Source organism: Syngnathoides biaculeatus, chromosome 11 (genome assembly GCF_019802595.1).
Source record: "Syngnathoides biaculeatus isolate LvHL_M chromosome 11, ASM1980259v1, whole genome shotgun sequence".
NCBI classification, from domain to species: domain Eukaryota; kingdom Metazoa; phylum Chordata; class Actinopteri; order Syngnathiformes; family Syngnathidae; genus Syngnathoides; species Syngnathoides biaculeatus.
In genome coordinates this window covers 16719951-16735112 of record NC_084650.1, presented here as the reverse complement: position 1 = coordinate 16735112, position 15162 = coordinate 16719951, and the positions used below count along the sequence as shown (strand labels likewise).

The following is a 15162-nucleotide window of genomic DNA, read 5'->3' as shown; positions in this document are numbered from 1 at the left end:
GAAAACGTGTCGAAAAAAGTCACGATTTATAAGCCGGAAATTATGGTAACTCAATATTTTTCTTTTTCCATGTGTAAAAGAAAAGGGAGAGACATGTTTTTCATTGAACAGCAGATATGAAATTTAAAACGCGGCACGTATGAAAAGCAGCATTACATGTGGCAAAGGGGCGCAAATAAATACAGTATGACATTTCGTCACCGTCAACCGGAAAAAAACAACAAAAAAATTATATTTTGACCAAAACCCAAAAATACGCTGACTCTACACGGATCAGCAAATATTGTTACAGTACTTATACTCTGCTATAAAAGAAAAAATATGAGCTAAAGGCTATAGAATGTAGCGATTAGGGACAATAGTTAAGACAATTCCAGAATATTTCTCAGTTTGGTAGCAGAATTAAATATAATAAAATAGTATAATAAAAAAAATAAAATATAATAAAAATTGACTTGTCTGTCAGATGGAGAATATCATAATTTCCGGTCTATAAAGCGCAGCTGGTTATAAGCCTCACCCAGTACATTTGTAAAGGAAATACCATTTGGTACATACGTACCCACACTGAAACCGGTAAACAGAAAGCATCTTCAAAGTTTTAATACCTTAGCTTAGCTTAACGTAGCAACAACACGGTAGCACGAACAGGGCTGGTAAGCAAAAAAACACGTCCGCGGCAGCTAATGGTAGCACAGCGCTAACAGGGCTGGTTAAAAAAAACAAAACATACTTAAATCACTGAGACAGCAACAGCCGCTGGCGAGGCACGAACCGCGCTGACCGCTAGCGACGCGCTAACCGCGCTGACCGCTAGCAACGCGCTAACCACTAGCGACACACATGTACCCAAAAAGCAAGACATCCGTGTTAACACACACACTGTTGAGTTTCAGAGTGACACGCAGACAATATGGTGGAACAAAAGGGGAATGGGGCGCTAGCGTGGCGCTAACGGGGCCATTTAATAAATAGATAAATAAATGTACCGGCAAAAGTCGCTTCCTCGGCACATATATTCCACCGGTCTCACTCTTACCTTTTCCGCTCGAGTGCTCCCTGCGGCCATTAGAAAAAATTCACAACTCAGCCGCATCACCGCATTAGCCGCAAAAGCGTGGGGAAAAAAGTTGCGCCTTATAAACCGGAAATTACAGTCAATCAACTTTGCGCTGAACAAAGTGTTGCTGTTGTTCTCACCAACACTCATATACGCCAATTAAGGGCTAGCATTTTATTCCCTTCACTGAGGGGAGAGTTGTCGAACTCTGCAGGCAGCCACATTAGCGATAGCATCCGTAGCTAATGAAAACAAGTATCTATGAGTGTGAAGGGATTAGACTGACGTGCCATTGGTTTAACGTTTTAGATTAATTGATTAAAATGTTTACAAACGCATATGCGAAGTCAATGAACTGAAAATCCCAGAGTGTTTGCAATCTGCTATACGCAGAACGTCGTGTGAAAACGGAAAATGGGACGGCTGCCTTTTCGTGTTTACTACACAAACGAGCATGACTAGGGTTTTATTACATGATTATTACATGATTTGACTGTGTCTTTGGACAAAGGCAAGTACAGCTGAAGCCAGACGTTTACATACACTGTGCAAAAACATTTCATTTTGTGTTTTAGCGTCTGAAGTCAAATCAGGGTACTGCAAAAGTCTCCTGTTTCAGGTCTGTCAGGATTTTAAGTGCCAAAATAGTGAGACCAAAAAAAAAAAAAGAAATTTGTGTTTTGCACAGTGTATATAAACTCCTGGCATCAACTGCACATGTGTATCATTTATGTATATAAAAAGGTTCTAAGGACAGAGGGCCAAATTCCAACCACACCTGTGTGGGGTTTTCATATTCTCCCCGTGCCTGCGTGGGTTTTCTCCGGGCACTCGGGTTTCCTCCCACATCCCAAAAACCTGCGTGGTAAGTTGACTGAAGACTCTACCCTCAGACCTCTAAATTCCCCGTAGGTGTGAATATGACTGAATGGTTGCTAATTTCGATAGGCTCCAGCACGTCCGCAACCCTAGTGAGGATAAGCGGTACAGAAAATGGATATTATGATCTTTGTAAACATGAACAAACACTAAGCGTGTAAAGTGCCTACAGTTGCACCAGCCCGCATCGCCATTGACCTGAACCTGGAGGAAGTTCTTAGACCGGTTTTCCAAGTGCGGAAATGGATTGCACATATAATCCCTTGCAAAAATGAGTCCGCAAGGGTTGCTTTTTTTTCTTGTGGCGAAGAGATATGACCCGAATAGCCGATGCCCCCCCCCCCCCACCAACCAACCAACCAATAATCTATCAGCGACAAGGCATCTAAATTAGGAGAGGACGTTCCCTTGTTCAAAGTCATCGTGCCGTTTCTTCCCTCGCTAGCCTCCACGTTTTATCGGGAACATTTGGAACAATAATTCTCAACAAGCAAGTCAGATATGGAAGAATATCTGTCGTTCAAGTCCAAATATTAATTTGTTTGATTTCTTTTTGCTTTTAACTTTTTTTCCTCCCTCATGTCAGTGCAACATGATGCTGGTTCTCTTTTTTTTAAACATCCTAAAATGCTGCAATGTACTATTAAAGCAGTTCGTCTTTCCACGATTGTGTTTATATTTTAAATATAAACACTTACAAACCAAACTGTATTACTATAAAAAGGCAGTCTGACCTGGAACGGATGATTTGCATTAATCCCAACGGCGGTCTCCATTTGATTAGGGGTAGGGGGTGGGTCAATGAGCATTTGCATTTATGCAATATGATTAAAAAGAGAGTGGGAGGAGACTACTGTCGAGACATGAAAGTCAACCGTTGGCAATTAATTGCAAAAAAATAAAATGTTGACTCATGTTTTTATGCTTCCAAGCCCTGTTGGCATAACACGCAAGTGCTTAATAGAACATTCCAGCACAGGGAAGGGACGACTGGAAATAACATTCATAATTAAAATAAAAGTGGCACCATGGAAACCCAAATTAAATCTGCAGATTAAATCAAACAAACTAAACGACAAGTGACAGGGACTACAACAACAGAAAAGTGCTTCAACAGATGGGAAACAAGTGAACTATCACCATCAAAATCAAAACATACCAGTGAGAAACTAAAATGGATTATTAATTATTATTATTGAATCGATCGTGACTTATTTACCTGGCAATTAGGACCTGTAAATGTCAAAATAAGTATGCAGACACCAAAGGGATGATGGTTGGTATCAATCATCATGACCTTAAAATATCCACAGAAATGAAAAATGTGAATATGAAATATTTTTTTAAAACTTGGGAATCAACCATGACAAAAAAAATAAATATCAACCACACAGACGAACAGATCAAAAATAGGTGATTTACAACATTGATTCAATCTCAAAATCGTACCAAACAATTGAGATAAAATGCACGCATGCTTATGATTGTTACAGACTCGCTGAATTCATTGGAAAAATTAAAATATTTTTAATTTTTTGACTGACCCCGATCCCCCGTCGGCTAACTCCGAGCTATCAGTTAGCTCAAGGAGAAATGTACAGTATTGCAGTTAGCTCAAGGAGAAATAAATACCAGATTTAAATTCCCAAATGGAGTTTAAAACTTGTTATATGTATATTAATATGGTCAAATGAATAGCATTCCAGAAAAGGGGTGACTGCAAATAGCGTAGGGATAGAAATAATACTACTACTGTATATTAATCACCATGCAAATAAAACAAGTGAAAGCTGATTCGCGCCCCCCCCCCCAACCCGAACATGACAGGTGTAACAAAAATGGCGTTTAAACGTTTGGTAGAAGTCAAAAACATGAATCCTAACACTAACACTGTTAGACAGCTCGAAAGCATTAATATTTCAATGAATTTTGTCTTGGATAGTCGAGAAGAAACAATTTTTTTTCTGCTTTGCTAACGATGTGTGTGATGGAACGAACCTTAACCCACTTCGGCTAACCGCTAGTTAGCAGTTAGCTCCCCCCCCCCCTACACACACAACAATGATTGAACCATAACTGAAAACCATAAACCGTCCGGTGGGTTTATAACATCTATAAAATGAACGTCGTGATGAACACATAGATAATGGAAATTAATGCATGTATAGTTCGCAATCGTTTGTGGCGTTCGACATCGTTAGCTTTAGTGAGGCTAGCGCTTAGCCCCCCGCTTGGAATGAACGGGAAGAAGCTAAGCTATTAGCAAGGCGAGCTAACGCCTGTCTTACCAGGTCAAAACAGGCACGGGTGCGGGCCGAGGATCATCGATTTCCGGCTTGTTTTTGCCGGGTGGCCCGCTGTCTGGCTAGCTCCGAATGCGGGGATTGGGGTCGGGGAGGGGGTTGGGTGTCGAAGAAAGCGGAAGATCACAGCGGCCGCTACAGACGACGTGTTGGGCTCATCGCTATGGAGATACTGCAAAGTTTACCAAAAAAAAAAATGGAAGAGTCGCTTGTTCGATGCCCGCTTTCTGCTGCAGGTCGTCGCCGATCTCTCACACACCCCTCCGGGAATCGAGCTGCCAAACAGTTCCCCGCCCGCCTCCTTTTCTCAGCAGCAGCAACGCGAATGGACGACTGCTCAACGCTGACCCCGCCCGCCCGGTTCTATTGACTCGAGTTCGATATTTGTGGCACGGTTCGACTCGTTTTTGGTTCACAAAAGTGTCGGCTCGGCGGCTTGAAAATTCTGATGCTCTGATGGGTACCGTCGGACAACTTGCAGGGCGAGCAAAAGCAAAAAAAAAAAAAAAATCGCACGTTGCCGACGTCACGCTTTACGCAAGATCACTTGAAAACAGGAGTGTTTACTTTGTTCGACTGTTGGGATTCATGTGTAACATTATTTATAATATCATAATATTACAACATGTAAGAATTTCATTATTGTAAATGTGTTAAAAATATTTGTGTGGCAAATCACATGTTTTGGGACATTGTTTTGAAATTAAGTTTTGCGTGATGTAGCTATAAAGTGCTTCCCCCCCCCCGAAAACGTTTTCAGACAAACGTTGGCTTTTGGGGATTATGTTAATACAGAAGCTTGTGACGAAAATAAGTTTACAACCAATTGTTGAATTTTTTTTTGGTTGCTTTTAATAACATTGAAAATATTTATATAAATTTACACCTATTTTTGTTTGTTTCCAGGCTTAAATGGAAAAACAAATTAATGCTTGTCGAAACTTCTCGAATTTATCTCAATTTCTTCAAAGCACTAACGTGTAACAAATACACACAAAAATATGACATTTACTTGTTTTATCACAAGTTCCACAGATTTCCATCAAAGTTCACACTAAAATTATCATGATAAATATTTAAATGTCTTGTAAATATTTAAAATACTGTATTCTGCAGGAGGCATAAATTGAATTACAACTGCGAAAGAAATTTCTAGAACTGTGTCGAATTTACCCGAATACCTTGCTGGCTGATGGGCAATGCTGCCATCTCGTGGAAGCGCGGTGTCACAGCACTATTTTGTTATTAATGTAAGTTCTGCTTTTATTTTTCCCCAAAAATGGCTAAAGCAAAAAAAAAAAAAAAAAAAGAGAGAGATCTCGAACTGAGATTTGATAACTTTTCAATCGTCCCATTGTGAACGTGTAACATTTCATTCAGACAACCTTTTTTTAATGGACACTTTATTGCTCTGTTTATTATTATTTTTTTATATATACACGATGGAATGTTGAACGGTGTGTTGGTAAAAAAAAAAAAAAAACATAAAACTACAATGCTTTTTTTTTCTACACACTTTAAAGATGCTAATAGGCTACAATGTTTACAAAATGCACTTTTACATTGGAATGCATACAAAACAAGAGCTATGCATGTTGTACATATTTGCAGGTATATTTGTGTGGCATCATCATCATCAACAACAACATATAAACATTAAAAAGTAAGGTAATTATTAGGTTTATCTCTTGATGGCTTCCACGGAAGAGGAGAAGGACACACTGCAGATGTCTGCAACATCATAAACAGTCCATGTGGTTGGAGTCGTCGTCTTTTATTTTGATGTTTTAATTTTTCTTCTTCTGTTTAAGATTCATAAACCCTGGAGGGAACGGGTAAGGGGTTCAATTGGAATATAGGGCAAAATTTGAAAAACAAAAGTTTGCATTTTTAATATAATTTTTAAAAATAGATCTCTTTTTGGTTGAATCTAAATCTAAATGTATGGATGTCAATTAATTTTTTCACCATTGTCTCACTGAGAATATTGATCTGTGTTCAATAAATATGCATTTCATTTTAAATGGAATTCTATTAAAATGGTTTTAATGCAATTTTTTAATATTTAAAAAAAAAATGTACATACTGCAACAGTAAAGTAACAGAATATGAACACATGGGGGAGAAATTACTTATTTAAATACACGTAATTGCTATACATGAACAATTAGAAGGTGTTCATCCTATAATTGTTTTTATTAGCAAATAAATGTAAATATAATCAGATTTTTCAAACAATTATATATATATATATATATTTTTATAATATTTAAAGGTACTTTCCATTGCCGAAAAACAACAAAGAATTTCCAATGACTTTACCTGTGCTTGTCCTTCCAGATGTGGAACCACTTGACCAGGTTCTTGGTGCTCTGGAGTTTGGGGTGCAGACAGTACTCCTGACCCTTGAACCGAGCCACGTTCTCCATTGTTACACTGCGGCGGAAAAGAACAGCGAGAGCAACGACGACGGGATTATAATTAATAGAGTAATTAATACACTTTCCGTTGACATCACGTGTGAATGCTGAAGGGCTGTCGCCGAAATCAAATCCCTGTGCAATTAATCGGGTCGTGGAGTTGTAGAAAAATGAGACCTGGACTTAAATTGCTTTGGTTTAGACAAGAGATGTGAAAGGATGATGTTAAACGTGGAAAATATCAATATTTATTTGGTTCTTTTTGTAACAGGAAATGTGTAACACACGTGTGGAGCGACACACGACAGCCATTGAATTCATGCATGAAAGCATGATGCGCAAACGGTTTCATTCTTTTTGTGAATGTTGTCATATTTTTTTGCCAGCTTGTGTTTCATTTTTATTTAATTTTACAGCAGACTTTCATAATGTTATGTGGAAGGATTGAATACATATTTTTTGGTTTCATTTGGACAGTAAAGGTCAACTGGGAGAGTTTAAAAAAAAAAAAAAAAAAAGCTTGCCGCTTTTTGAAAAATTGGTCACCATTAAATTGGAATTGGACATGTAAATATAGCCTAAAACTGTCTAAAAATTGATATGTATAATGCCGACTTGGCGGCACGGTGAATCAGCTGGTTAAGCGTTGGACTCGCAGTTCTGAGGACCCGGGTTCGATCCCCGCGCCACCTGTGTGGAGTTTGCATGTTCTCCCCTCCCTGCGTGGGTTTACTCCGGGCACTCCGGTTTCCTCCCACATCCCAAAAACATGCAACATTAATTAGACACTCTAAATTGCTCATAGGTGTGATTGTCAGTGCGGGTTTTTGTCTCCATGTGCCCTGCAATTGGCCGGCCACCAGTTCAGGGTGTGCCCCAACTCCTGCCCGTTGACAATCCCCACGACCCTCGTGAGGATAAGCGGCAAAGAAAATGGACGGATGGTTGAATGGATTCCCTTGAAAGTGAAAAATATCACTTAAAAGTGAAAAACATGCGAAAACTAGACCTTCATATTTCAGATATATTACAAGTAAAGCCCATAATTGTTTTTCTTTGTCAAAAGTGTGTGTGTGTGTTTTTCCACGTATGTCGTCATAAGATGGTGGAAAGCACCCACGACATCATCAAGATCAATTTCGGCCATTTTACTTGCGGATCACCAAATCACAACCAAATTCTGTTTTTGTCGCTACGCTTCTCAGAATCGAAGCTACTTGACATTTTATGCTCGTTACTTAAGATTCTTGTTCTTTCAAAATAAAGTTGTTTTTCCTCGAGTGTAATGGCAGCGTTGGCCTCCAGGTGGGAGCCAAGAGCACATTTTACACAACTGGCCTCCGTGGCCCCCAGTTGTGATGCCCCATCATCACAAAAAAAGGAAATCTATGGCTGTATTAAAAAAAAAAAGAAAAAATAACTCACAATATCATCTTTTCTTGGCAAAAAGGGTGTTTGGGTTTGAGCTCCAGCTTCTGTACGTCCTTGTAGCGGATCTTCGGTCCTTTCCTGGTGCACCGGCACTTGTAGGCTGGAGTCAGAACAACAACAAAAATACACATCAAAATCAATGTTTTCATTTTCTCATGTTGTTGTGAGCCGTGCATATAAAAAAAAAAAAAAAAGATTATGAAACAAATCTTTAATTTTCAGCAGAATGTATCACATTTTTGTCTTGTCATGTCGTTACAAATTAAGAGTCACAGGGTGGCACTTGCATCCCCCGCTACATTGGAGTTTATGGTTCAAGGTCCTGCGGTATTGCAGATTTTTTTCATTTTTTTTTGGAAAGGTTACTAGTTGTTGCGGCGGCACGGTGGAGCAGCTGGTAAAGCATTGGCCTCACAGTTCTGAGGTCCCAGGTTCAAACCCGGACCCGACTGTGTGGAGTTTGCACGTTCTCCCCGTGCCTGCGTGGGTCTTCTCCGGGTGGGCACTCCGGTTTCCTCCCACATCCCAAAAACATGCAACATTACTTGGACACTCTAAATTGTCCATAGGTGTGATTGTCAGTGCGGGTTTTTGTCTCCATGTGCCCTGCGATTGGCTGGCAACCAGTTCAGGGTGTACCCTGCCTCATGCCCGTTGACAGCTGGGATAGGCTGGAGCACTCCCCGCAACCCGAGTGAGGATAAGCAGCAAAGAAAATGGATGGATATATTAAATGGACACCCTAAATTGCCCATAGGTGTGATTGTGAGTGCGGCTGTTTGTCTCTATGTGCCCTGTGATTGGTTCAGGGTGTACCCCACCTCCTGCCCGTTGATCACTGTGATAGGCTCCAGTACTCCCGTGACCCTGGTGAGGATAAGCGGCTACGAAAATGGATGGATGGATGGAAATTGCCGATAGGTGTGATTGTGAGTGGAGCTGTTTGTCTCCATGTACCCTGCGATTGGCTGGTAACCAGTTCAGGGTGTACGCCCCTCCTGCCCAATGACAGCCAGGACAAGCTCCAGCACTCCCTGTGTCCCTCGTGAGGATAAGCAGCGAAGGAAACGGACGAACTTGTCGCTCTGCTTTCAGCGTCATTCTGATGGCATTTTGGCAGTGAGTTGCGCTTCTTCACAATATTTGCCGCCATCTTGTGGCACATATAGGCCATTACAGCATCGTTTGTGTGCGTGTGTTTAATTATGTTTGGATTTTGTCAGTTTATGCCTCACATTGATCAGCTTTATATTTCATAAGATGACTATATTATTGATTTTCTTTAGAGGTACTCCACACTCGCTGGCCCCTTTATTAGGTACATCTATGATCTTTTTTGCAAGGGGGGGGGGAATCTTCCTTCCAATGATTAAAATTCTATGTATTAATTCATTTAAAAATGTGTATATAAATACGGTTGCTAAAAATTCCACCGCATCACCACGACAGCCGTTCCTAATACTTTGCGCCCTAATCAATCGTTTGAGTCTTCAGCATTCATCCGTTTCAAGGAGACGTTCCCCCCCCCCCCACCGCCCCCTTTAACTGGCTGTGTTGAGTGCCTATTAAAAAGAATTTATTTTGGTTTGCGACGGTGGGGCGAGCGCCGAGGTTGCTGACATCCATCAGCGGCCGCAAAAAATAAAGCTGTCACGTACCTCGGCGCAAACGCCGCATGACGACGAAGGCCAATCAGAATGAACCACTGAGTTCATTTTCAGCGAATGGTTAATAAGATTCTCTTTTTTTCATCACGTACAATTTCCATCGTGATAAATCACAAACAGTAAACAACATTCCGCCATAAAATCGGATGTGAGCGTCATAAATTGCATTATTTTCCCGGGTTATCGCACGCCATTGGTTGTTGCTAGGCAGAATCTGTGGGGTTTCGTCATAACTGCCCCGCAGATGGACCGAGAATAAAAAAATATTCCCAAAACTCGGCAGATTAGGGGGACATTTCCAAATGTAGCGACTAAAAAAAAACGAAGTCGAAATCAAAACACAATTACCAATAGTTTTTTAAAAAAACATATATATTTCTCTGGCCAGTGATGCCATGAATAGCCGCTCTGTATCGAATATAAAATTACATCATCACGGTGGATCAGCTGGTAAAAGCGTTTACCTCACAGTTCTGCGGTCCCGGGTTCAAATCCAGGCCCCGCCTGTGTGGAGTTTGCATGTCCCCCCCCCGTGCCTGCGTGGGTTTCCTCCGGGCACTCCGGTTTCCTCTCACATCCCCCAAAACATGCCACATTTGACACCCTAAAATTGCCCCGAGGTGTGATTGTGAGTGCGTCTGTTTGTCTCGATGTGCCCTGCGATTGGCTGGCGACCAGTTCAGGGTGTACCCCACCCCCTGCCCGTTGACAGCTGGGATAGGCTCCAGCACTCCCGTGACCCGAGTGAGGATAAGCAGCAAAGAAAATGGATGGATATATTAAATGGACACTCTAAATTGCCTCTAGGTGTGATTGTGAGTGCGGCTGTTTGTCTCTATGTGCCCTGCGATTGGTTCAGGGTGTACCCCGCCTCCTGCCCGTTGATTGCTGTGATAGGCTCCAGCACTCCCGTGACCCTTGTGAGGATAACCGGCTAAGAAAATGGGTGGATGGAAATTGCCGATAGGTGTGATTGTGAGTACGACTGTTTGTCTCAATGTGCCCTGCGATTGGCTGACAACCAGTTCGGGGTGTGCCCAATGACAGCTGGGACAAGCTCCAGCACTGCTCGTGACCCTCGTGAGGATAAGGAGCTAAGAAAATGGATGGATGGATTACAAGTCATGCCGCACCACTGGGAAAAAAAAAAAAAAAAACAGTACGAGTGAAGTCGCACGATGCCCTGCGAGTTTTCTCGCTCCCACGTCTATTAAACTGGTAATTGAATTTCCTGCCCCTCAGAACCCCCCCTTTTACGCACCCCTGCACCGTCCCTTTAATCAAATCAGCTCAATTGTGAGTTTTTAAAGGATTTCTACACACAAGAAGTTCACTATAGTGAACATTTTCCATCTCAGGGAAAAGCACTCAAGACTCAAACACCCGAAAACCTCAACATCTCCTTCCATAAGACAATTTTCGATGTTTACCTTCCGCATGAAGGACGTACAAAGCCGCCACCAGCAAAAGTAGCGCTGCTGTACACCGAAACATGTCTGGAACTCCTCAAAAACAGACGGGAAAAAAAGTCAAAAAGTTATTAGAATAAAAAAAAAATAAAAATCCAAACAGTACAAAGAAAAGAATTGCCAAAAGTGGGCGAGTTGAAAGTCCACTGGCGGTGTGGATTGCGCGGAAGGGTCTGTCGCGGAGGAGGTCCACGCACACGGAGGCTCTCACCCTTTCCCCACCCTGCTCGGCTGCTGCCTTTATAAGCCCCCCCCCCCGCTGCCCCCGCTTCGACTCATTCATATGCGCCGCCAGACGGCCAATCGCCACGCGGGAGAGACGACGACGAGGACGCTGAATGCGTTTCACGGGAAAACATGAAATCTGTTTCTGGAATTCACAACAACAACAAGAAGGAAAAACACAACCTGAAGACAATTTATTAGGTACACCATCTATGTAATAGCTATGGCTGTAGATCGATGAATAATTAAACAATTTTGTATTCAAAATATCTTTTTTTTTTTTGCTTTTGGAAGATGAACAAATTCCAAATAAGTGGCATCAAATTGCTTGTTGGCATTCACATAGGACAATCAATAGGAGAATCATCCATCCATCCATTTTCTTTGCCGCTAATCCTCACAAGTGTCAGAGGGAGCGCCGGAGCCTCTCCCAGCTGTCAACGGGCAGGAGGCGAGGGACACCCCGAACTGGTTGGCATCCAATCCCAGGACACATCGAGACGAATAGTCGCACTCACAATCACACCGAGGGGCAATTTAGAGGGTCCAATTAATGTTGCATGTTTTTGGGATGTGGGAGGAAACCAGAGTGCCGGAAGGAAACCCACGCAGGCAAGGGGAGAACATGCAAAACTCCATACAGACAGGTCTGGGATTGAACCCCGGACCTCGGAACTGTGAGGCCACCGCTTTCCAGATGCACCACCGTGCCGCCCCCAAAGAAAATCATACATCGAGTATGTGAAACAATCACATTGCTTTGCTTGAGATCAATCAGATGCTGTCAAATGATGCAAAATGGCATAGATGGGCTAACAAATAGCGCCAGTGTCATGGTGTTATCACTCGTAAAGCAACATATTTCAACACGGTGGAACAAAACACTCACACACAGATAATATAACAACACTCATGCCTCATATTATTGCATCTTACAGAGTGGCTCTACGTTTACCTGTGTCTGTACTATACTGCCCCCAGGTGGCCAAGGTTGGTACACCTGGGGCGGCACGGTAGTCCTGGTAAAGCATCGGCCTCACGGTTCTGAGGACCCGGGTTCCATCCCAGCTCTCCCGGTGTGGAGCTTGCATGTTCTCCCCGTGCCTGCGTGGGTTTCCTCCCTCATCCCCAAAACATGCAACATTAATTGGACACTAAATTGCCCCAAGGCGTGATTGTGAGTGCGCCTTTTTGTCTCCATGTGCCCTGCGATTGGCTGGCGACCAGTTCAGGGTGTCCCCCGCCTCCTGCCCCTTTGACACTTGGGATAGGCTCCAGCACTCCCGCGACCCTCGTGAGGATAAGCGGCTAAGAAAACGGATGGCTTGTTACATGCAACTCATGCAAATTAAAAGTTGCCCTTTTCGAAAAAGTCCCTGCCCTGCGCAAAGAATACTTAGAATGCAAGAAAAGCCTCAAACTGGCGATAACACGTCTTTATCTCCCGATCTCGCGTGTCAAAAGGCATCCCAAAGCGGCTGAGGCAAAAAGCTTGTTACTAAAAAAAAAAAAAAAAGTCCGTAATTATCTGATCAAAGCCTCCAGTGAGCCTGCAGCGCGAGTGAAATTTCACACACCCCCACCCAAAAAAAAAAAAAAAGTCCCTTTGAAGAAAGATTTAGCTTGCAAATGGGATCGCGGACGCTGAGGCATCCCGATCACGTCTCTGTGTGCTCTCTTACGTAAGATTTTTTTTTTTTTTTGACTGCTTTGTTTATGCTGCTTGTCCCAGTGCGGGGAGAGCTGCGCTGTGTCTACAAGACTTTTACCGGTTTAGCTCGCGAGTTGAAGTTTCACTGGCGTGCGTTCTGCATTCGGAAAGTGTTTAGTTTGAAGGGATTTTTGAACGTGTGTGTGTGTGTGCGTGTGGAGGGAATGTGACAACAGGCAGGAGCAAGGACTGAAGAGAGCTCCCGTAAAAGTTAAACAAGGAACCAAAAGCTAGAACTCACACCAACTGCCGAGTTGTGAATGGAGAATGAACCGCAGAATATGGGAGGAAGTAGGGACGGCATCCTGATATTTTAACAAAAACTTCAAATGATTCCAGCCATCCATTTTCTTTGCCGCTTATCCTCACAAGGGTCACGGGAGTGCTGGACCCTATCCTGGCTGTCAACGGAAAGGAGGAAGGCTACACCCTGAACTGGTTGCCAGCCAATCGCAGAGCACATCGAGACAAACAGCTGCACTCACAATCACACCTAGGGGCAATTTATCCATCCATCCATTTTTTTGCCGCTTATCCTCACAAGGGTCGCGGGAGTGCTGGAGCATATCCCAGCTGTCAACGGAAAGGAGGCAGGCTACACGCTTAACCGGTTGCCAGCCAATCACAGGGCACATCGAGACAACCAGCCGCACTCACAATGACACCTCGGGGCAATTTATCCATCCACCCATCCATTTTTTTGCCGCTTATCCTCACAAGGGTCGCGGGAGTGCTGGAGCATATCCCAGCTGTCAACGGAAAGGAGGCAGGCTACACGCTTAACCGGTTGCCAGCCAATCACAGGGCACATCGAGACAACCAGCCGCACTCACAATGACACCTCGGGGCAATTTATCCATCCACCCATCAATTTTCTTTGCCGCTTATCCTCATAAGGGTTGCAGGAGAGCTGGAGCCTATCGCGGCTGTCAACGGAAAAGAGGCAGGCTACACCCTTAACCGGTTGCCAGCCAATCACAGGGCACATTGAGACAAGCAGCCGCACTCACAATCACACCTAGGGGCAATTTGTCCATCCATCCATTTTTTTTGCCGCTTATCCTCACAAGGGTTGCGGGAGTGCTGGAGCATATCCCAGTTGTCAACGGAAAGGAGGGAGGCTACACCCTGAACTGGTTGCCAGCCAGTCACACCAGTCCTCAGAACTGTTGGGCCAACGTTTTTGAGCTGTTCCACCGTGCCGCCTAAACTACGACATATTGCAAGAAAATAATGTAACGTGGTTTTCCTGGGAAATGCACGTGAATATTGATAATAGATTGATACCAAACACATCTGGGGCCAACTGGACATCCCTGAAACTTAACTTTGTGCGTCACCTTACCAGGCCCCCACCTTCTGACACCCATAAAGACAAACAAATACCATAATACGCACTATATTATCAATATATTTTATACTTGTGTTTTTTAGTCGTGTTCAAGTGCACTTTTAGTGTGCTTCAGTAAGTATATAGTTTCATTAAATTGCTGATGTCAACCAGGAAATATTACTCCTGTTTTAGGAATTATAGGACACTAATTGTGATTTAAAAAAAAAAAAAAACCTTCACTATATTTATTCCAATAAGCTATCAGTAATAAAGTAATTGTATGCCATCAACAGTCACAGCTGTGTACACATTCGTGAGTGTTCCCATGCAAAAAAAAAAAAAAAAATGAAGAAAAACATTGAAACAAACACGTGTCGTTATCCAACATAAAAGATGCGCAAACAAGTCCGGGAGGGAAAGCGGGCGGAGGCGTCGAGAGTGCAAACATTAACCTATTGTCAGACACAAACGCATCAAGCTGTGTGCGTGACAAAGTGCCTTCAAGTTTGTGCGAGTACCTTGGCGCACAAGCGGCTGAACACGCCTGATATTATTATTATTATATATTAGACTCATTCTGGGTTGTTATGGAACAAAGTAGGTTACATTTGTGCTTCAGTCTCCCACGATAACGCTCGTTTTATGGTTACGATGTTTGAGGTTT

General features: G+C 42.8%; 2 protein-coding genes across 5 annotated transcripts in view; both read right to left on the bottom strand.

Annotated features, from left to right (window-relative positions):
* The window catches only part of fam13b (family with sequence similarity 13 member B), a 61781-nt gene extending 57062 nt beyond the window's left edge, over positions 1-4719 (bottom strand). For 2 of the 4 annotated variants that reach the window (XM_061835324.1, XM_061835326.1), the window contains exon 1: positions 4228-4717. The gene's annotated coding sequence lies outside the window, so the exon portion shown is untranslated. Of the gene's footprint in view, positions 1-4227 lie in introns of all 4 variants that reach the window. The other 2 variants (XM_061835325.1, XM_061835327.1) reach the window with 2 other exon arrangements.
* Positions 4720-5637: 918 nt separating this feature from the next.
* Positions 5638-11441, bottom strand: cxcl14 (chemokine (C-X-C motif) ligand 14). Its single transcript, XM_061835790.1, has 4 exons — positions 11191-11441; positions 8088-8193; positions 6565-6678; positions 5638-6064 (listed from the first exon to the last, which is right to left on the bottom strand). The coding sequence occupies exons 1-4, from the start codon at positions 11252-11254 to the stop codon at positions 6049-6051; spliced, it is 300 nt and encodes a 99-aa protein (XP_061691774.1). The 5' UTR covers positions 11255-11441; the 3' UTR covers positions 5638-6048.
* Positions 11442-15162: the final 3721 nt, after the last annotated feature.

What these genes read in the sequence shown, in the direction of transcription:
- cxcl14 (XM_061835790.1), bottom strand. Translation starts at nt 11,254, where the DNA reads ATGTTTCGGTGTACAGCAGCGCTACTTTTGCTGGTGGCGGCTTTGTAC. An exon ending in GTACGTCCTTCATGCGGAAG is followed by an intron (nt 8,194 to 11,190) that starts GTAAACATCGAA and finishes TTCTGACTCCAG; the next exon opens with CCTACAAGTGCCGGTGCACC. An exon ending in TGCCAAGAAAAGATGATATT is followed by an intron (nt 6,679 to 8,087) that starts GTGAGTTATTTT and finishes TTTCCGCCGCAG; the next exon opens with TGTAACAATGGAGAACGTGG.